Source organism: Dendroctonus ponderosae, unplaced genomic scaffold (genome assembly GCF_020466585.1).
Source record: "Dendroctonus ponderosae isolate FM_Combo_2020 unplaced genomic scaffold, Dpon_F_20191213v2 Dpon_F_20191213_128, whole genome shotgun sequence".
In the NCBI taxonomy this organism is placed as follows: domain Eukaryota; kingdom Metazoa; phylum Arthropoda; class Insecta; order Coleoptera; family Curculionidae; genus Dendroctonus; species Dendroctonus ponderosae.
The window spans coordinates 1-21,373 of NW_026017403.1; the positions used below are offsets into that span (position 1 = coordinate 1).

General features: G+C 36.4%; 4 protein-coding genes across 8 annotated transcripts in view; 1 reads left to right on the forward strand and 3 right to left on the reverse strand.

Moving 5' to 3' along the window:
* Nucleotides 1-1,809: 1,809 nt before the first annotated feature.
* Nucleotides 1,810-10,737, reverse strand: LOC125503176 (WW domain-containing oxidoreductase-like). 3 transcript variants are annotated; one of them, XM_048663180.1, is made up of 9 exons: nt 10,248-10,737; nt 10,063-10,181; nt 9,850-10,000; nt 9,492-9,723; nt 9,079-9,295; nt 8,860-9,024; nt 8,644-8,801; nt 8,379-8,578; nt 1,810-2,001 (listed from the first exon to the last, which is right to left on the reverse strand). In XM_048663180.1, the coding sequence occupies exons 1-8, from the start codon at nt 10,302-10,304 to the stop codon at nt 8,385-8,387; spliced, it is 1,293 nt and encodes a 430-aa protein (XP_048519137.1). In that variant the 5' UTR covers nt 10,305-10,737; the 3' UTR covers nt 1,810-2,001; nt 8,379-8,384. The 3 variants fall into 3 exon arrangements, with proteins under 3 accessions (XP_048519137.1, XP_048519139.1, XP_048519136.1); XM_048663182.1 differs by lacking the exon at nt 1,810-2,001 and adding an exon at nt 6,904-6,992; XM_048663179.1 differs by lacking the exon at nt 1,810-2,001 and having other exon boundaries at nt 7,341-8,578; nt 10,248-10,736.
* On the forward strand, nt 2,001-7,962 carry LOC109544072 (wee1-like protein kinase). Its single transcript, XM_019914092.2, has 9 exons — nt 2,001-2,271; nt 2,597-2,838; nt 2,891-3,030; nt 3,589-3,784; nt 3,874-4,115; nt 4,175-4,303; nt 4,362-4,579; nt 4,644-4,800; nt 4,863-7,962. Exons 1-9 carry the CDS (start codon nt 2,123-2,125, stop codon nt 4,947-4,949), a joined length of 1,560 nt encoding a protein of 519 aa, XP_019769651.2. The 5' UTR covers nt 2,001-2,122; the 3' UTR covers nt 4,950-7,962.
* Nucleotides 10,738-11,786: 1,049 nt separating the features above from the next.
* LOC125503177 (protein SGT1 homolog) lies at nt 11,787-13,045 on the reverse strand. Its single transcript, XM_048663183.1, has 5 exons — nt 12,848-13,045; nt 12,514-12,741; nt 12,366-12,453; nt 12,110-12,306; nt 11,787-12,052 (listed from the first exon to the last, which is right to left on the reverse strand). Exons 1-5 carry the CDS (start codon nt 12,857-12,859, stop codon nt 11,945-11,947), a joined length of 633 nt encoding a protein of 210 aa, XP_048519140.1. The 5' UTR covers nt 12,860-13,045; the 3' UTR covers nt 11,787-11,944.
* Nucleotides 13,046-14,199: 1,154 nt separating this feature from the next.
* The window catches only part of LOC125503175, a 28,020-nt gene continuing 20,846 nt past the window's right edge, over nt 14,200-21,373 (reverse strand). For 2 of the 3 annotated variants that reach the window (XM_048663176.1, XM_048663177.1), the window contains exons 6-7: nt 19,752-19,914; nt 14,200-18,941 (exon numbers count right to left, since the gene is read on the reverse strand). In XM_048663176.1, the coding sequence (XP_048519133.1) occupies nt 15,673-18,941; nt 19,752-19,914 (3,432 nt within the window). In that variant the 3' untranslated portion in view covers nt 14,200-15,672. The remainder of the gene's footprint in view (nt 18,942-19,751; nt 19,915-21,373) is intronic. The other variant, XM_048663178.1, reaches the window with a different exon arrangement.

Sequence of the window (21,373 nt, forward strand, 5' to 3'; positions counted from 1 at the left end):
ATTTCGCAATAATCTTGCGCCACCCTTGCACAAAACGACGATCATTTTTCTAATTTCATAGATAACAGAAGACTGTATTTTTTCTACATAACCCCTCCCCCCCCTGACTTTAAAGCTGGATCCGCCCCTGCTAGTGCGCTCTAAATGTCGTCAAAATATCTTCAAACCTTCAAACATTCATTCACATCACATGAAATCCTGAATTTTGCGCGCTTCTTAAATGTTGATTTGAAAATGAAAGCTTTTACACAACTGCAGATTCTTCGTTTTTTTTAATGAAATTTTGCCAAAAAGTTGCACCTATAAAAAATCCATAAAACTTCAGTGCTTGTCGAAAAACTAAACTCAGTTCAAGCTAAAAGATTTATAGATTAGAGATCATTCTTACCAGCTTTCTGCAAGCTGGGGCGCCATCCTCGATTTTCTACCTATTAAGTTCACTACACTTTCACAAACTACCGCACTTGCCATAAGGTTCACAATGATTCTAAATGTCTCATGTAAGAACGCGATTCATTCAACACAAAGGATAATCGACCAATTTCATCCTCTGTCGGTAACAAACTGAACATTCATTCATTCAAACACCTTTTCGACAAAAACGACACCGAACTACAGAATAAAAATGATTATTTTTAATCGTTCGCCCGCGTTTAATTGTTCGTCCTTTCGATGAGTCATGTTTTACTTCGCAGGTCGATTTCAGGATATTGTTGACATTTTTGTAGAAAGTGTCCGTTCGCATTGCAATATTTCTAAAGGCAAGTTTCACGTTCCAACTTAACGAAAGTCAACAACCGCTAAACGAAAAACGCTCCAAGCGCCGATCTTTCACTAATTTGGCTTTAAATTTAGAGCCTTTTATATTTGTCTGAATTTCATTCATCTGCAGTGATTAATGCACAACGCCGAAACTCAAATTAAAAACCGAATTTTGTTTTGTTTCTAAAAATATTGACTAAACAAAAAAAAACATGAAGGAATCATTTAAAATAAAAGTGTTGCTCAGTTAATTAATTTCCGAGCGATGATAGAAACCAACGAAGTTTCAACTAATTAAAAATGTTCTTGCAATTCGACGTGCGGCGCATTGAGGTGCGATGACTTATAGCACGTTAACAACTCACTAGCGCAACTCAACACAGTGTTACCCAGAGACAAGGGATAACTATATATTTCATGTAATTCGGTTAATGTAGTTCTATAATATTTCTTGTCTCTGGTGTTACCCAGGCCTATTAGGGCCATTAAATTATCTACCGTTTTTCACCTATCCATTCTACCGCTTTCAAAGTTCTTGGTCTGACAACGCTGCATATCGTATACATCTATAGACCATAGATGGGGGCTCATGGTTCTCTGCCTCTTTCTTTCTACCTGAACCCGTCGGCTTCTGCTTTTTCTATCCCTGTGCTTTAGACAAGGAAACAGTAAGGATGTTTTTGCCAAAGATCCATGCACTTTATCCGCTGTGTCTACATTTACTCTCTATGTTTACTCTGAAGAACGCCATCACAGATCGGGCACAGATTATAGATAACCTCCATGGTCGTCATGTGAACTCATTTTTGGCAGAGACAGGTGTTGTTGCTTTACAAATTGGTACCAGTTCTAATATATATATAGTTTCCGTATTTAAATATGTGTTTTATTTATTTTGTTTATTTGTCTCTCTCTCTGTGTTCTATGTTTTTTATCAGTGTCGCCAATGCCCTAAAACCATGGTCTAATTAAAAATGACTTTCTGATTGCCAATAAATATACCGCTTACTACCTGTAAACCAGCTTCATCTATGTGAGAACCAACTCTCACCGCAGGAAAATTTATTGAAACTTGCATATATGTGGGCATTTCATTAAAACTACTAAAGTAAATTTACATTTCCCGCACATGGGACCGGATTCGGAAACAGCTCAACTGACAAAGGAAAACAGACACCATCTTGAATTCGGACAAATCCGACGCCCTGATTGGTCGAATCAAAAACAGATGCGTCAAAGCTGAAAGTGAACGGTTTTAGTTCCAGTTGTTTAGCTTAAGCTTATTTTTATACCGGAAAAGTTCATTTTGTGCATTGTATAGTCTAGTTTAATATATAAATTTGTGACCGAAGGTCGAAGAATGTCTGGTTCAACTAGTTTCCAAGAAGACTTTAGAGATGTAGACAACGAAGGCAATAATTCCTCCGGTTGTTTAGACATGTCTTTCGAGACGTCTGGGGAGAATTTTCCTCTCAGCCCTCAGCCGATCCGGAGGAAAGATACTTTCAGGTAATATTAAATAGCTGTGTGTGTTTGGAGTTCTTTAAAAGATAGCTGGGTTGTTTTGCTTCTTTGTTTTCGTGTTAAGTAGGTTAGCGTGGTATCCTTGTGTATCACATCATACAACTAACGATCACAAGGTTTAAACTGGAATTATTTAATGGCACTTTGAATTTGTGTAATTACCGCTAAAAACTATAAGGACTAAGTGCGAGTTCGAATTATATCTGCAGCCTGTTTTTGCTTCTAATGACAACCGCATGCATGGCGTGGAAAACGAACACTTATCACTTTCAGCTGTGCAAACGTGAAATAATGCTAGTAATTGTTGCAGGACTGAATTCTCGAGATTGCCAGCCCCGAAAAAACTCACATTCAGCCCTCCGTATAAGCGGGTCAGGGCTTTGAGGCTGTTCGACAGCCCCCTTACACCAAAAACGATTATTGAGAAATCTTCAGTTCCGACAACGCCATTGCCTAGAAGCAGATTATTTGGGGACAGGCCGGTGGCAGTCCCAAGCGCTTATGCAGAAAGGATCAAACCGACTGCTAATGTTAACCCATTCACCCCAGATGGTAGAAAAAATGTGGAATACCAAAGCGATCTGCTAACCTATGTTGTTTTTAGCCCAACTGTTGTCTAAGAAAAGATCTCGATCATTGAGGTCGTTAGAATCGCCTAATCTGAAGATAACTAGAGTGGATTTAAACGACTCAGATGTTTCGGATTATGATATTGAACAGCCGACTAAGAGAGTTGCTTTACAGGTGAGAGTTTGCTACTTACAGGTTTTAATGTACAAACCTTAATTTTTCTGCAGTTAAAGTTACAACACTCTTAACCCATAACTGATTTTTTACTTTCTTATTAGGTTAGATAAGAAATTAAGAATGTTTTATTATTTAGAAGTCGCCCTTTGATTACTGTCGGGCTGTACGACGTACGTACGTATTCAACAGCAGCAAAATAGTCTTCACAATTTAAGTCTGAAAACTATCGACTGTACGGTCTGAGAAATTTTAATCATCGTCGAAAATGTCTAACAATTTCATTAGTCAGTGGATCTTTTCTAGAAGAAAAATGCTACAAACATATGTCAGATGTTATCCATCTAGAAAACTATAAATGAGTAGATTCGCTGGTTACATATCATAAAAAGTTATAAAACAGATACATGTCCAAAAACCTATAACTTATTAATTTACCCACGAATTAGAAAAAACTCTGGCATTTCACAAAGAACCCTGAAGGGTTAACTCAGTTTTTGCTAGTTACACGTTAAAGCAACATCGCTAATGTTTGTTGACCATGATTTATCTTTCCAGGAAAGCAACATTCCGAGATATCACAGGGAGTTTTTAGAAATCGAACTAATTGGAAAAGGTGAATTTGGTAGTGTATTCAAATGCGTTAACCGACTTGATGGTTGTGTCTATGCCATTAAAAAATCAACTAAACCTGTAGCTGGAAGTGTATCGGAAAAAACGGCCCTAAACGAAGTGTATGCTCACGCTGTTCTAGGTACTAATCCAATTTCCAGTTTATAACAATAAAACACCAGTAAATTTAATTTTAGAATCAATAACTATTCAACAAACTATCATTTTTAGGTAAACATCAGCATGTAGTGCGCTACTACTCAGCCTGGGCAGAAGACAATCACATGATAATTCAAAATGAGTTTTGTAATGGCGGCTCATTAGCCGACAAAATTGCGAATGAACCTCTCAGTGCCATGGAATTACGGAGAATGCTGCTACATGTTGCTGAAGGACTAAATTACATTCACTCTGAGGAACTGGTACATTTGGACATTAAGCCTGGAAACATATTTATCTCCATTGAAAAAAAGGTACAACATCGACTGGAATTCAATTTTTTTAGTTACTTTCACCCGGCTGTTGTTTTCAGATTAATACAAGAACAGCCGACGCGACAGATGATGGATTCGAAGACTTAGATGAAACGCAACTGTATGACGAAGTGGTAACATACAAAATTGGAGATTTAGGCCACGTGACCAGCATCAATAATCCTCAAGTACGAATCAATTACACTCCAAAGTGGAGCAGTTTCGCTAATTAGAAACTTTTTTTAGGTTGAAGAAGGCGATTGTCGCTATTTGCCGAACGAAATCCTCCATGAAGACTACACGCACTTGCATAAAGCTGATGTATTTGCAATGGGACTCACAGCGTTAGAGTGTGCTGGTGCGGGACCGTTACCCAAAAATGGCCCCAAATGGCATGCGATCAGAGAAGGACAAATTCCTCCACTTTCCCAAAAATTGACCAAGGATTTACTCGAACTCATTAAGTAAGTGATCGCCGACAAAACCACTATATTGGTTGTCGTAATTAATATATACCTTTTTTACCAGATCAATGATCCATCCTAATCCAACGCAAAGACCGAAAGCTTCACAAATTTTGCAACATGGAGCTCTTAATCCAGACTGCAGTAAATCCAAAGCCGATTTAACAAGAGAGTTAAGCGCAGAAAAATTGAGGAATGAAATGTTAGTGAAACAGCTAAAGGTAAGTTATCTTTAATTAATTCGATTTGAAAGAACTGTTTCCGATGAGTTGTTTTAATTTAGTTGGCAGCTATGTGTATGAAGTCTATACAAAACACCAGAATAATTGGAAAGCAAGTGAACCGTAGCGTCAGCACTACTAGCTTTTAACAATTTAGAAGTTTAGGGTCAAAAGTACAGAATTCAAGTCAATTCATGCATTTTTTGTTATAGTATTTCTTTATCTGTTGAAGACTAGATCGACGTAAGAATACAGAGCTACACTTAATGTTCTGGAATTACGAGGCGGCAAAAACATATTTTAATTTCTTTCTTTGTTTGATATAGTTTTAATTAATTAACTTTTTGTAATGCTTTTATCAGTTTCTTTTTAATGAAGCTTGGCAATCAGGTAAAAACCACACTTAATTGTTGATTTTTTTAAACTATTTTCTACAACGTTCATTACATGACCGCGTAGAAACTGTTTGCAAGAAATATCAATCGATACATTTAATTTGTCTATTCTGACAATTAGTTTAGTTTTTAATTTTCAAGACATTTTCAAAATTCAAACAATTCATTTAAAAACAAAACAAACACAAGTTCCACCGTTACCTTATATTTGAAACAACTATCAATATATATTAAGTAATCTGATCTAAATAAATGTAAGTAATTTGTTGTCACGTATTTTTACTTGCCATTTAACGTATTTATTATAAAACTATGTCTTGAAATAGTTTATAACTATTTCTTGAAATAGTCTTAGATCTCTTGAAAATATTTTCATTTCCCGACAATCAAAGAGCTTGACCTATGACATGTTTTTCAATTACAAATATTATAAAGTATGTGCTTGACTGATCCCGAAAAATTGCTTGCTATGAAGTTATATCTAGGCACTGACAATTTCGCATTTAATTTTATTCAAATTTTTTCACAGCAAGTTTCACGCATTGTTTCTTTATTATACAGTCCAACTGTTTTCAACATTTAGTCGATTGTATAACAGGCTTTAAATTGTTTTTTTTTATTAGCTTAGCTAATTTAGAAAAGGTATTTTATTGCAGTTTACACAATGGCAATGTTTTCATTTTTGAAACTTCAAGAAATCCCTTGTTTACTGTTCAGGGATTTGAAGACATTTTTAATGTTTAGCTGTATTATCGTGAATTTCGCTGGTTGCTTGTAGCTAAATTTACATCTGAACTCCATTATCAAATTGATTAAAGTGCGAAACAGTTTATTTGGTAGTGGATGAAATGCAACAACTCAAAAAAAATGTATTAGTTGACAGTTGAAGTCTTTGAAAAGGCTATTCATACTTTTTATACAGAAACTAAGATCAAATGCTTAAGGTTTCGTTAGAAAAATTGGCATTAAATAAAAAAACTTTCGCTTTTAAACCGCGCACTTCAGAAAATATTTGTTTGTATAAAAATAAGGACGGCTTAATTTAATGGACTAGTGCGCGTGCACGTATTATGCAAATATACTTTATTACCTGGATAGTTATTAATGATCTGTTTACATTTTTTGTGGTTGTTTTTATGTTGGCTATTGGACTGCTAGAATGAAAGTTTGCTTTAAAATATACTGATTTTATACAAACTTCTTCATTCAATGCCTGTATCCGCCTATTTAGTTACAGACAGCACTGAATAAAATAGTTGAAAAATAGTCATATTTCAATATTCCGAAGAAATGCAATAGACATTTGTAATTACGTGGACAATATGTGTTTAGAGCTCTGATTCTTATAGTCGAGATGATAATTTTTCTCAGTATTGAACTTCTTTTTTATACATGTTTTAAAGTTTTGTATGTTTTGATCATGTTAAAATGTACTAAAGCTGTTTTTTATTTTAGGATTCTAAGTTATTTTTAAGGTTACTTGAATACTATACTCCCGCCCTAATTTGAAGGTTTTTTGAAAAGGCCACTATCAGCAAACAGTGCGTCAAAACTGATCAGCACTTTTTAAATTGAAAATGGGCTTCTCAAAATTCGCTTCAAATAATAAACCTACTTTCGCCGGCAATAACTGTATACCAATAAAAAATTCGTTTTATTAATTTTAGGATTTATAAATTCTATATATTTTTATGAGGTGTTAGTTGGTAGGCAGGTTTGCTTCAAATATTCCTGTATTACTTACACTTAGCCATTTTTACTTCAGCGCAGGATAATCTTTATATTGATGGACACACACTATAATCAAAAAAATACTCCGATAATTTCATTTTAATCGGTAAATCTTGGGCATTCCTGAATAAACTAACGCCTTTTGCAGTTTTTTCCTTTACAGTTGAACATTTTTTGTGATATCAATGTGAAGATAGGCTAAATATACGTTTAGATGTAATAAATTCCTTAAGAAATGGCTGTAGAATGTTTCTAATTTAGTAGTTTTTGACATGTTGGTTTTTATATTTCTTGTAGTTTTTTAATGATTGTGATTACGCGACGTAGCTGAAAGGTTCACTGGTTAGGCATTAACAAGAGCAAGTGTAAAACATTGGGATATTTATCGAAAAGCTGAAAACAACAAGCGGTGCATATATTCTCAGTTGAATTTAATAGGTTTGTATTTACATCACTAGAAAATATTTAATAATCCTAAATGATAACTCAGACACCTGTGCTACCATTGTTATACGTTTCCTCCATTACATAGATAAATATATTTGTCAATATTGTAATAAGTCTGTTTTTGAATCGTTACACTCTTGTCTTTTTGTGCTTACGCATTTTAGTACCCTGATAGCATAGAAGATTCATGGAACTTATAAATTATACTTAAGGCTAGTTAAACTACAGTACTGTGGTTGTGGACGAAGTTCACAGAAATCGACCAATCTTGGGCATATTGACTTTGTTTTAAGGAACTGAACCAATATTTTTTCTTTCTATATTTCAGAAATCTCCACCAATTTTTTAATGCTTTGTTCGGTTTCTCAAAACACTCGATTATGTCGAAAGCGGGTCATTTCTTTATACATGTACTTGCTTTTATAATTGTTGTTTTTAACTACTTTTGTCTACTGTAAGTTTAACTCACTAAAGCTTACACAGCTCAATACATTCCTATCTTATTTCTGCTTAAGTTCTAATAATACAGTAACTTTAATATTGGATGTTAACTATGTTTTTCCGTCTATTAATTATACATTTTAAAATACGTTTTGGTTCTCTGTTTTTGGTGTTATTTGTTTGCTTTTCCACACCAGCTTTGGACACATAAGAAATTGACATAAATCGAGTTAATGATATGTATTATAACTTCTACGAGGTAATTAAATGCGCGTTTTCAGCAAGTGCATAGGGTTGGGTAGCGATGAACTATTTTTATGTAGAAAGGAAGATATGAATGTGCACAAAATCAGCCTTGAGGCTTTGCTATAAAGCATAGCTTAGGAAGCCACGGAAGGCGAATTACTTATTTCAACAAAACTTTTTTCTATGGCAAAATATTGTTTAAGCCGTTATGTAAACCCCAAAACATTGGCTAAATAACAAAACTATGATAACAAAAATCTATGAAAACTATGAAATCCGTACAAATCACATAAAATAAACAGTTAAATCAATACTCACTTTCCATCATTCGCTCTCATCGAAATTGCGTCTAATAAAATATTTCTCGGGTTTGATCAGCTTTTTATCCAACCCAGAAGCGTTTGATCCAAAAATATTTTTTATCATGTCTATGCTCACGTTCCACAGAGTCCGAGCCATCTCATCATTGCGAGCCGCGTCGCTTTCCTGGCATGGGCAGCAGTTGTTAAAGTAAACTCCTTAAACGAAAGTATTTATTAGTGCACTTTCCGTATAGAAAACAATGATGCAGCTAAAAGTATACCTGTAACTCCAATCACATCAGGCGCTGTAGCACAGTAAACTGACGTCGCCGAGGCCTGTTGAAGGCTCTTAGTAAAGGGGCGTACAAAGGCGAAGAGCAATTTATACAGCCACCAATTCCTGCTGAGTTTAGTGGCGACCATATTTCCCGGATGCAGGCTGTTAAATACGAAAAATATTGAAATCAGTGTGTTGTTATTAGGTATACATTGCAGACCTGAATACTGATATTCCTCTGTTTTGAAGATTTTTGGCTAGCTGACGACCGAACAAGACATTGCACAGTTTCGAGTTGTTATAAGCAGTCATGTCCCAGTAGTGTCGGCTTGTGTCCGGGGAAAGTGTCAGAGGCTCTATATTGTCCATAGTTAGACTGGAAAACCTATTTGGAAATGTTATTTAAACTGTTGGTTTTAACACGGTGAATGGCTCTTACCTATGAGATTCTGATGAGACAATTACCACGCGAGATCCCAAGATCAAAAGCGGGTCTAATAATAAAGTCAGGTAGAATTGGCTCAGATGGTTCACTTGGAAAGTCATTTCCAGTCCATCTGGAGTTTTGGAGAACGGCAGCCCAAAAACGCCGGCGTTGAGAATGAGCATGTCGATGTGCTTGTATCTGCTTTTGATGGTATTTGCAAATTGAACAACTACAAGAGGTAACGATCTAAAAATCTCAGGTATTTTGGTGAAGTAAGAACTAATGTATCTAATCAATGACCGCAACTTTGACTGAGATAAAGAAAGATTTATCAACATTCAGTGAGCTCAATGAATGGCCTTGACTCAATTAGCTCAAAAAACTCTATTTCAATTCAACTCTACTGAACATTTTCTTATCGTTACCTGATGCGAGCGAAACTAGATCCAAATGTATAGCCACACAGTTATCAGCAATGTTCAGTCTTTCTTCGGTTCTGATTTTTTCGATGGCTTCTTCGGCAGCTGACAGATTTCTGCAGGCAAATATAACGGTGCATCCATGTTTGGCCAAAGATCGGGCTGTTTCGAACCCAATTCCCGAATTCGCCCCTGTTATTACTGCAATCCTGCCAGAAAGGTCTCTGCCGACAAGAACCTTAAATTAGAAAAATCGTTTCGTTTTAATAGAGATTGTTGAATTGAATAGCGAACATTTCCGTACTAACCAACAAGAAAATGCTGTAAAAATTAAAAGCCGCAAGTTTTAGCGACTGTAGCTTACCCCAAGGGCAGTGCTGGACGCATCAAATCGTTGTCTGTAGTCGTTGGCATGTTCTTTTTCTTCCACAGCGAAAGCTAAGCGAGGGTCTGTATAAGTGGTGCTTTCGTCTTCATGGTTCACGTACACTACTTCTCCATTTGAAGAAACTACTCTAGAAGCCAAGGAGACAAATTCATTGGTCATGTCTTGATGCAGTGATTGTGAAATCGCTACCTTTCCCATCCAAATGGAAGTGTTCCAGCCACTTTCTTCTTTCTTCCAGTTCTGGGATGTGTCCACTGGGTGTTCTTTGTTAGGTGATTGGCATAATAAACTGAACCGTCTGTAGCTACCTGCATGGCGAATAGCAAATATATTATTTAATCTAGCGGATAGATTTATAGTGGTGAAATTCTCACCCGTTCTTCCCAGCCAGGGGGCAACTCATCATCACTGTCATCATCCACAAAATTCATTGCTTTCTCAGGTCTGTATTGCCGAGTTTTTGGTTAATAAACAGCCGCAATTCGCCCCGCAACTTTCTAGTAGCAATACTTTACATTTTTAACAGAATAATTCGCAAATTTTCCCCATCATTTGATTTAAGAGCCAACTAAATAAGTGTCAGATTGGGGAGTTTTCAAACCAGAAACAGCTGACTCAAGTCAGGTTAGATATGAATTATAACCAGAGACAAGTACTTGTCTCTGTTATAACTGAATTTTTTAGGGTTTTTCCATTCACTGCAAGCTGATTTGAGCTATAAAAACTACTGTATGATGATGTCAGAACGAATGATAGAGTGTTACTAAATCGGATTGTTCGCATTCTTTAAGTTACTGGCTACCCTTTTTACTGGCATATTTCGGGCAGTGTCATTGATCCGGACTACACAAGTTTAACAAGCGAATTTCTCAGATGATGTAAGCGAAAAATACCTTTTTCGTATGAATATGAGCATAAAATGTCCAATTCTTCAGTGATAAGCTTTCAAGCCGTAATAAACGTCAATTCTCGTCATTTCCGTTACCGATCGGCGAATGAGATAGTCTTTTGTTTATTATGGTATGGGGTAAGCGGTGCATATTTTGCTCCGCTAACATTTGAAAAATTCCCAAAATATTTCCATTTTTATCTGTAAAGTTAGTGATTTTCTGAAAAACCAAGTATTTCTTCACTGTTCGGTTGTTTTTTCCCAACGGGTAGTGCGTTTTTAACCGAAAAATCCGATGATTCAAATTTGGAATCTTTCTGACGTCTATTGCCAAATGCAACGGCCTTCTTTGGATAAGCCGACTTGCTTTTGTGACAAAAAAGTGGACGAGATTTTGAAAACATTTTGGAGTTTGATTGTATTGTTTCGATCGTTTTTTCAAAAAAGTGTGACTATGGCAAAGCAGTAGAAATGAATACCGAAGCTTACAGTAAGAGCGACTTTTTTAAACTTTAATCTCGTCGAAAGGCAAAATGCGCATTATATAACGCCAATTCTTCAGTGATAAGCTTTCAAACCTGATAAACGTCAAATCTCGGCAATTTCCGTGACCGATCGGCGAATGAGATAGTTTTTTGTTTATTATGGTATGGGGAAAGCGGTGCATATTTTGCTCCGTTAACATTTGAAAAATTCCCAACAGATTTCCATTTTTATCCGAAAAGTTAGTGATTTTCTGAAAAACCAAGTGTTTCTTCACTGTTCGGTGGTGTTTTCCCAACCGGTAGTGCGTTTTTAACTGAAAAATGTGATGATTCAAATTTGGAATCTTTCTGACGTCTATTGCCAATTGCAACGGCCATCTTTGGATGCGCCGACCTGCTTTTGTGACAAAAAAATGGCCGAGATAATATTTTACTTTCTCTATGGCAGTAAGTGCTACTTTTTTAACCTTTAATCTCCTCAAAAGGCAAAATGCGCATAATATAAAGCCACAAACATTAAACTAAAAAATACTACATTATCCAGGCACATAATATATTAAGTAAACAGCGTATTTAAAAATGATACAATTTGAAGGACTCTACATATGTATGTAGGCTAACATGGCTTGGCCATTTGGGAAGTACAATTTTATGACTTTGCAAATTCCCGTTTTTCATTTTACTGTGTTATTTCAATTTAACTGTCCCACTTTTTAAATTCCATTCCATCTGGAGGCTTGACATCCACTTTAGTTTTGGACACTTCGTTCCAATTAGTGCTTAGTACGGTTCCACCGCTTTCCATCTGAAAACAATTATTATGATTGTAGTCACAATAAGGACCCCAATTTGCTTCGCTTACAAAGCTCTTGTTCATGGCTTTCCTCACTTCGTCACTCCCTTTGCCATAAATTTCCTTGAAAAGCTTATTCAATGCCTCCTCGCCCTCAGGTTTTTCTTGTTCTTCCTGTTTTTTAATCTCCTTCTCTACTTGGTTCCAATCCTTGCCTTTCTTTGATGTTGGGTATGAGGGAGGATGGCTTAGTTCAGTAGCATGTTCTACATTTGATTAAAAAAAACCAACGTCACACATCACGCATCGTTTCCTTTTATCTTACCTTGTGGTACGACTTTTACATTCTCCGCTGGTTTTCCTTCCAATTTCTCCCATCTAATACATTCAGTCTTTTTCAGTTGGATTTCAATCTGAAGTAAAATGTGGTTAAACTGATCAAATCTGCTTGTATTATATTACTTGGGCTTTACCTTTGAAGATGTCAGTTTATAACCACTCTGGTCAGGTACGATTTTATGAGAAACGTTAAAGCATTTGGAATACTCTTCGAACTCAGGCACCGAAATCTTCATTTCGACTTGCGAGTTTGTAAAAGTGATTTTCAATTGGTCTTTTTTGAGATTCTTGATGAGGACTGTAATCACCACTGCAGAGTCTGTTTGGTACCAGTCATGCTTCACATGAAGTACAGGCCTCAGCTAAAAATAATACAATTTGTCTTTCAATGAACACAAAAAACAAAGCAAAGTTGCAATTAAGTACGTATTTTCCAATTTGATACTATTGAGACAACGCGGAACTTACCGAATCAGACATTATGAGGACGCAAATATTCTCTAATAATAATTAAGGGAAAGTCAGATGAAATTTACTAGTTTAAATCGATTTTTTCGCTTTGTATTGTTACTATTTATGGGCACTTCAGGGACTTTATATAAAAAGTTTATTATTGAGACGTCACATTAGGACATAGAAACGTCAAAGTCAAAATTCCTGACATTAAATGCAGTAGGTTCGGCAACCTGCAGGTGCGGAGACACCATTCAATTTAATTTATTTAATAATTAATTTAGAAAATCTAGATAAAATATTTAAATTTACTGAATAACTCATTTCAAATAGTGTTATAACAGTTACTATTTTCAAATTCAAAATGAACTGGCCAATGTAATATAATTAAAGCAGTTGAGACCGTAAATTGTTTGTATTTTAATAGAAATGCGAGTGAAAAAAAGCACATTTTTGCAGAAATGAAGAATTTGTAATAAGTGGAAATTTTAAGAGTGCCGTTCAGTTCATTTCATCAAAAAAGATACATCAAACAACTCATTTCATCAGGCATTTTCCAGTTTATTAGGACATTTTAAGTTAAGAATATGCTCGTCTCACACCAAAGTCATGGGGACTTGATGGGGTTTAAAATGACATCGGTTATTTATCTTTGGGTGATGGCTGTTTTCCCCAAAACGCCCAAAAATACCATTTCCGCACATATATTCCCAAAACCAAAGTTTGCCATTGTAAACCCGCATTGTACCTAAATAAATCACCGTAGTTTTTTTTTGTATAACTTTATTTATTTTACAAATATTGCGAAGGCACAAATCTCAAAAAATAACAATTTAACAACGAATTATTGTTAGGTATATCATGTAAGAATATTAATTATAAATGAAAAGGAGCAAAAAGTAATACATAAATTACAATAAAACAAATTCCTTAAACATAAGTATAAGAAGAATTAAAATCTAGAGCTGTTTCAAGACATGCACTCAATATTTCATATTTTTCATGCCCTCAGTATTGCGTTTCTTTAGGAAACAGGCCTTAGTTGAAGCTTGTGATATTGTCTCAATTTTGGTTAAAGTAAACATTTAATTTAAGTAATACAATTCTCTAATCTAGATCCCTATGCAATAACAATCAGATCAAGAGTGCTCTAAAATACTGTATGATGTTCTTTGTAGTGAAATGCTCGATATTTATCCATATTTTAGAGCACTGGAAACTAATAATAAAAAATTAGGTTTGATGAGCTAATCAAAAAATAGATGTAACTTGCATGGTTGCGCGAGCTCTACTGCAATAATAACAATTTTTTCTACATCGAATTAAAGAGAAAGCTTAATAAACTAATCAGGAGTGAAACCAACATGTTTGAAAATCTCTAATTTAGTCTATTTAGAATATAGAATGAGCGTATTAATATGGCCGTTTCTAAATCATTTCGTACACCTTTTAAAATCGATTTTAGCCCACATAAACACTTTGCATAAAATACTTACTGTAAGAACATATGGTATCTCAGTAATTGCGATTTTAAAAGGCATAAATCGTAACAATTATCCTAGATATTGCAAAATTCAATCAATCATTAATCAGACGAAAATTATAAATTGAACATTGTCTTTGAGTTTGCGTTGATATAGGACAATTTTGCCAGCTGTTCAAAAACACATCTAAAACCGTGATGAAATAAGAGTCACAATGTTTCATCAGCTTCGATAGACTGAATAAATGTTCAAATGTTGAAAATTATGTTCCAGGTTTTCCATCCGCTACATACTGAGTTGCAAGGTTTTCATTGAGCATCTATACATTAAAACAAGATACATCAAACAGTCGCAAAAGGCTCAGGGATTATGGCGCAGCGGATGTAAAACTCTCAAAATGCAAAATATAAAAACACAAATAGATTTTTTGTATGATTTTTTAAATCTTTGCAAACATAACTGCAATCAGGCATTCTGACAAAAGATTCCAGGTAGTTTGGGGTTTATTTGAATTGCTTTTGATGCAATTGCCTAATGAAACTGTGTTTGATTTTGCAACTACATCATTAAATGTTCCCATATAAACAAATGACCGAGAATAATATGTCATGTTGTCCATTTTTTCTGCTAACTGTTTAAAGTTGCTAGATAAATATCATGTTTATATGGGAAAATTACTGTTTTATAATAGAAATTGCCCGTGGAGTGTTTGCTATGTTGGCGGCACTATTAATTTAGTGTTAAAAAACACTCAATGATGTTAAATATACTTATTACATAATAACGATGATATTTCGATTTAAGCTAGAAAAGAATTTAGGAAATTGTAAATTCTTATCCAACCAGTGAGTCACATGAACCGATACTTTCGACACATCCCTTTTCTAAAAGTAAACTTAGGTACTTTTTATTGCATATTAAATGTAAGTCTTTTATTTGATGTGTACTTTGGATTTATGTCAGCTCAGTGATAAATAATATACATGTTCAGTAGAGGTGTTAGCCTGAACACCAACATCGTGAAATATTTAACATCTTAGCTCGAAGCATTTTTATTTGTACATATTTCATATACTTTATTTCCTAAAGTGTATAAAATGTAATTTTCGTTTATTGTACAGAAGACATGTTGGCAACAGCATATATCGAATCACACGACCTTAGACGAGGTCTTTAAATACGGTACTGAGACGATTAAGATAATTGTCATTGGTGTCCGATACTGTAGCTAAAAGCCAAGTCAGCTACACCGGTGATATATGAATAGGTAACAAATCGCAACGATATAGTATGGGAGTAAGAAAAAACGTCAACAAGAAAATATACATATCAATAGTTCAATGAAACGCAACAACCTCACTGCAGGCTGCAGCAAACCCCACGGTAAGGCAAGTGTTTTTGGTGAGGAACGTCCTTTGGGTTTTCGCCAATGTCTTGTTGAAGATTCAAAAATGCCTCATTTTGGCCGTACTTGCTTTCATAAACCTCAATCTGCTCATCGTCCTGCTTTATACTATCAGTCCTACATTTATCACAACTTTCACTGTCGGCGCATATTTTGCTTGCATCGTGAGTAACGTCTTTCGATAAATCACAGTCTTTTGAGACAACCGGCAACTCATTTTCCCAATACTCCAGTAGATCAGGTTGTTCCGGACTTAATGTTTCCTCCGACGAAAATATCGTGACCTCCTCGTCTAAATCTGAATCTAGATGGTCAGTCGGTTCGTTGTTGCCAAACTCCTTTTGAATATCAGAAGGGCTCTTAAGAATCTCTACTTCGGGGGTTGCATCTCTTGTTTTGCACATCCACTCCATCACGGCCTGAGTGATGGGATAGAGTTTTTTATCATCTTGTGGAACATTCCTTTCCTCTTCCACTGGAGTTTCGGGTTCCAAAGGAGCCGACTGGGCGTGCGAAGCATGTTCTAGCACAAGTCCAGCGCCCGGATCGGCATCGTCTGTAGTGGAAGAACATGTTTTAGTACCTTGATCATCATTATCACCAACATCTACTTTAATATCGCTATTATCATCACTTACCATGTTCGGTTTAAGAAACTGCCTCGTACTCTGGAATATTCTGTTAAAATCGGGCGCCTTCACTATCGGAGCCGGTTTGTCTTTGCCAGGGGCCACAATCGCTCCCACATTTTTAAAGAATTCATCGGTTTCGGGCTCGACGCTTAAACACTTCATTTTTTCCTGCAGTGAGCTAAACATTCCTTTCTGAATGAGCTGGTCGAGTTCCAAAGAAACCTCGTCATTAGTCTTGCCAATAACCTCATTCAAAGCGCTGTTTTCTAATGCAGAGTCATCGGCCAGTTCAGAGGGGAAATTGGAAACTGGCTTGGCGGACTTGTTTTTCTTCTTCTTTCTTGTCTTTTTTTCCAGTTGGGCAGTCACTTTCTCCTCGCTTGATTCGTCCTCAACTTTTACTTCCACAGCTTCCTCAATGGCAACCGGTGGCATTTCAGGCTTTGCCTTCAATGATTTAGTTTCTTCAACTTTCTTTATTGGTGTTTTCATTTCGGGTGTAGCAACTGCGTCATTGAAAATGTCGGTGATGATAATTTTCTTCATTAGCGGCTTCTGGGTTCCTTTTTTGGACTTTTTCTTCAGCTTAAGACTGTTTTCTTCATGTTCTAGTTCTTGTATTGCGTCATTTGCAATGGGTTCAACTGAAGCCTTGGTGCTTTCTGTTGTATTAGTTGCGTCATCCCTGGTTGGTTCGGTCGATATAAGCAAATCGTCTTTATTTGGCTCATTTGAGGGCTGCTGTTGCTCCTCAATTTTAACGATAATGTCTTTTTCGATATCACTCACCTCGGGAATATTGCTGATGTTAGCAGGTTGGAGTTCGGCAGTTTCCGTTTGAGCTATTGTGGATAATATATCTTCAATGCGTTTTTCGTGGTTTTTGGACGCTTCCACTTCAGAAGTGGGAATCACATCAACCAGTTGGTTCACGTCGTAACTCTCGAAGTCCGAAGAGCGATCAGAGGAGTCGTGCAAGTCCAACATTTCTTGTAGTGGCTCAGAATCTGCATCAATGCTTTTGTTTTTCTTCTTTTTTCGGTTGTTTACTGATATCCATTGATTGTTGGCTTTTGATTTGCTTTCAACAATTTTAGGATCTTCATTGGACTTTTTCAAGACGACAGTGTTTACGCACACGGTTTTTGGTTCCGCAGGTTGTGCCGGTGGTTGCCTCAAAGACTGCGAGTAATTTTTATTGTTAGATTGCGCAAAACCGTTTGTAAGGGGTTTTGCAAACGATTGATGGGGCTGATAGTTGGGCATTCTTTTCGGGCTGTTGGAGGCAAAATTGGGTTGACTGTGGTTGGGTTTCCAATTTTTGTTTTGCACAATTTGCTTGCTCTGGTCCAATTTTGGAGAATACGTTCCATTTGCGTAGTGTGGTTTGGTGATTTGTGGCGAATCTGATTGGCGCGCTGGTGAGTTTCTGTATGTTCTGGCTCGTTCAGGTTCGCTGGTAATTTGGGCAGTGTGAACGTCGTTTCTGGCAGGTGATTGGCGTAAATGTTGCGGACTATCCAGGCGAATCGGATTGGGCGAATTATCAGATAAAGCTTGAGATATTGAGTCCAGGTTGCGCAAGGGGGAATTTCTGGACTTGTAGTAGTTTCTTTTAAAGTTTGGCGTTTTGCTATACTTGGGCGCGCTCCTGAACGGCCTACTCTCATTCACAACCGGTTTTGAAACTTCCGCTACCACAACGACGACGTCTTGCTTTTCTTGCTGCTTAACCGCTTCCAGCTTGGAAACCACTGTAGCAATATCGATAACTTTGCTATGAACTTGCAGTTTGTTATCGTCTACAATGGGCGTGTGTGAAGGTGTTGCTGTAGTTTCTCTTTCGTTCTCTTCCCTGATAACCTCGTGTTGTTCGGAATTAGTTTCATTGATTTTCGGTTCGCCGACAATCGGCGGGGTGTAATTAACGTAGCCCGGAGCGGGAGGCGGAAACATTTTTTGCCCCAAATGTTGAGGAATGAAATTGATTGGAAATCCTGGGGGAATAAATGCTGGGTGGGGAGTGAAGCTCTGGCCTGCAAACTCTCCTAGAGGAACCAGGGGAATTGGCATGAAGTTGGGGGGAATCATTTTGATATGGGGTGGGGGACCACAGGGTTGATACACGCGGGGGAAAAATTCTTCAGCATCCGCTTTCAGAACTGAGGGTCTCTTAGTTTCGGCGTTGCATTGAACTTGATCTTTACCAGATATTTCTTCGTTAGAATCAGTCTTTTGATCGAGACCGCAATTCGTAAGGGATTGATCGATATTAGTAACTTGTTCGCTTGCAGTCTTAGTGATTTTATCGCCTACACGACTATCGGCATTGTTAACGTTGCGCTGTTGAGTTTCAGCCGATTTTTCCTTAGGATCTACTGGGAGTGCTTCGCCACTCACGGAAACTTGCGAAGCCTGTTCTGGTATGCTGACTCGTTGCACTGAAGAGCTTCCAGTCGTTTCGACATCGGAGTTCTCGTCTGTACATTCGGATGAGTCTCCGACCACTGTTTTTGACGATTTGCGTTCACGGCGTTTTTTCAACTTTTTCACCGGTTCCGACGAGTATTGATGTGTATCCTCCAAGTCTAAAACAAAAAGAAAAACTGTGTTGACTTGTGTAGTGCTTTCCCCAATTGTTAATAACAGCTGAAGCTGAAGGATATAAATTGCTCATAAAAGCCGTTTTTTATCGGTGTCTCTTTGGATTAATTTCGTTAAATTCTTGATGAAATAGTTGAGTTTTTCTAGCTTTTCATCGTTGCCATTTAACCCTTCTCTATTTGCGACTAATTTTAATAACAGCGTTTAGAAAACATAGCAACAAATTGTTTTTGGAATGTTCTCCTCAATACAGTTCAGTTCTGGAGTTTTCAAATTAATTTAATCTCTAGAATCACTTCCTTAAATGACACGTTAGTTTTTTTCCAAACAACTTACTAATTTCATTTAAACCTGAAACCCAACTGATGGTCGAAACTGTTGAGCCTTTTGGACCTTTAGGCTGTCGTGATATAGAATTTCTCTAAAACTCTGGGCAAATTCCCGCCAGGCTGATTGTATCATTTAATAACACTGGTGAAAATTGAGTTAAATTTTGCAAAGATACGCATTCGAAGATGAAAGTTGTCGCCAAAGGAGTTTGGTTTGCTTCGAAATAGGTTTCAGACAAATAGTCTAAAAATAGGGGTCTAAAGGTGTCGCTAATCTATTTACTTAATGACGATTGGCAAACGATCACGTGAACGGCACTCAAAATGTATAAACTTTCAGCGAATACTTGGCCTGATTTCAAATAGAGTCCATTACTCTTTTGAGCAGGAAGTGGTGCTGTCTTATTGTAAACTCGACGAAATCAGCATTCAACATGAATGTTTCCCATTAAATAAATTACTTACCAGGAGGTGTACAAACGCCATTAACGTAGTAACCGGGATAAATCATGTTGTAGACCGGAGGGCCGCCACTGTAGTCTGATACGCCACCATTTGAGACATCTCCTCCACTCTGACTTAAATCTTGACTAGTTGCTTCCTCGTTATTCGGACTCATGGATTCGCTCTGAAAAAAGGGAAACCGACTTAAGTCGTTGCCAAAAATCTATAGTTTTCTCTCTAACTTTCTCATGGCTTTAACATTTCAACATCGCACTCAATAATATTATTTTCGTCAAGTGCTTGCCAAGTTTTGCCGTGCAGGTGGTTTTAAAACACCTTATGTATTGTTAACACGTCAAATATCAGAACAACACAAGTGTTAATTCAATTTGTAACTTCAATTTTTAATTGTGTTTTTCCATTCTGGGGACTTTTCAGAAAGTTTCACAATTATAAAAAATATTTTTCCATAAGTAATCAGCTTTTAAAAGTCACATAATATGTAATTAAAACTGAAGAAAATTGCTTTGGAGCAAAACATAAAAAACCGATACAACGAAGTGAACAAAAGCAATTTATATAGTTAGCAGATTATTTGCATTACTGAACTGAAATTTTTATATTTTGCTGATATTTCCCTCTACTAATTAACAAGGTTAAAAGCTTTGATTGCTTTCGTTTGTTACTTAATTAACTGGCTCAGGCCTACATTTCTTTTCAAGTTTCTTTACGATAACACATTCACTTTTTGTACTCAAATAAATCGCAAGATATAAATTGAAATTCAAACATTTGGGCAATTAATATAAATATTTTCAGCCATACGTAACTTACATTCAGAGCCGCAGTGCTACTTTCAGAATTTATTATGTAAATTTAGAAACAGACACCGGTTTTTAAGAAGATAATGAAATTTGATGGAGATTCATTGATACGGTCAATTTCAGTTCTGAAAATAAACACTGGCCAATCGATGGAAATTGTGAGGTGGAAATAGTGTGATGGTTTTCAAGAGTTATTGATATAAGATGCAATAAAATGCAGCCAATGCATACATTTGGAAATACAGGGTGTTTAAAGTCGTAATTTGATTCGAATATTTATTTAAATTCTGCAAAATGATTCCCTCTGATTTCATTGGCAGCGACGTATTTTTTTGTCACAATTATTCACGTAAACCAGTGTAAACGCTATTCATCATTTGAGGCCAAAATTAAAAATCCAGACGATCCAAGTCCAGCAAAAGCGCTCCGACGCCCAATTCAACGATTTAATTCTATAATTTGCAAAAACCTTAACCTGTAGAGACAAAAAAATTGTAACATGATAAGGTCTGGACACCAGTCTAATTTATTTTTGTTGAGTCCAGTATTACCGAATCTTATGGCTGGCCAGTTATAATTTTTTTTAAATATCACATTTTGCTCAGCAGCTGAATAAATCGGTTGACAAGTCGAAACTACTTTGTATTGTTATATGGGTATTTTAAGGTGGAACATTTGCTATAAATACAACGAAATTGACCGGCGTTACCGCACAAAATTGGGATTCCATTGGGCCTGCCAAAATATCCAAGCGGAAAAATTAGACGTCTTGTTTTCAATGTTCAACAATTTTTCTTCACGCCTCACTTCGGTGTATGT

Excerpts from the sequence above, each read along its gene's own strand:
- LOC125503177 (XM_048663183.1), bottom strand. Across the intron at positions 12,454-12,513 it reads ATAAACTGACATCTTCAAAG|ATTGAAATCCAACTGAAAAA; the intron begins GTAAAGCCCAAG and ends ATTTTACTTCAG. Across the intron at positions 12,307-12,365 it reads TGTAAAAGTCGTACCACAAG|AACATGCTACTGAACTAAGC; the intron begins GTAAGATAAAAG and ends AATCAAATGTAG.
- LOC125503176 (XM_048663180.1), bottom strand. The coding sequence starts at position 10,304 with ATGAATTTTGTGGATGATGACAGTGATGATGAGTTGCCCCCTGGCTGG. Across the intron at positions 8,802-8,859 it reads AGAGGAATATCAGTATTCAG|CCTGCATCCGGGAAATATGG; the intron begins GTCTGCAATGTA and ends CGTATTTAACAG. Across the intron at positions 8,579-8,643 it reads TGATGTGATTGGAGTTACAG|GAGTTTACTTTAACAACTGC; the intron begins GTATACTTTTAG and ends CTTTCGTTTAAG.
- LOC109544072 (XM_019914092.2), top strand. The coding sequence starts at position 2,123 with ATGTCTGGTTCAACTAGTTTCCAAGAAGACTTTAGAGATGTAGACAAC. Across the intron at positions 2,272-2,596 it reads CGGAGGAAAGATACTTTCAG|GACTGAATTCTCGAGATTGC; the intron begins GTAATATTAAAT and ends TAATTGTTGCAG. Across the intron at positions 4,580-4,643 it reads GATTTACTCGAACTCATTAA|ATCAATGATCCATCCTAATC; the intron begins GTAAGTGATCGC and ends CTTTTTTACCAG.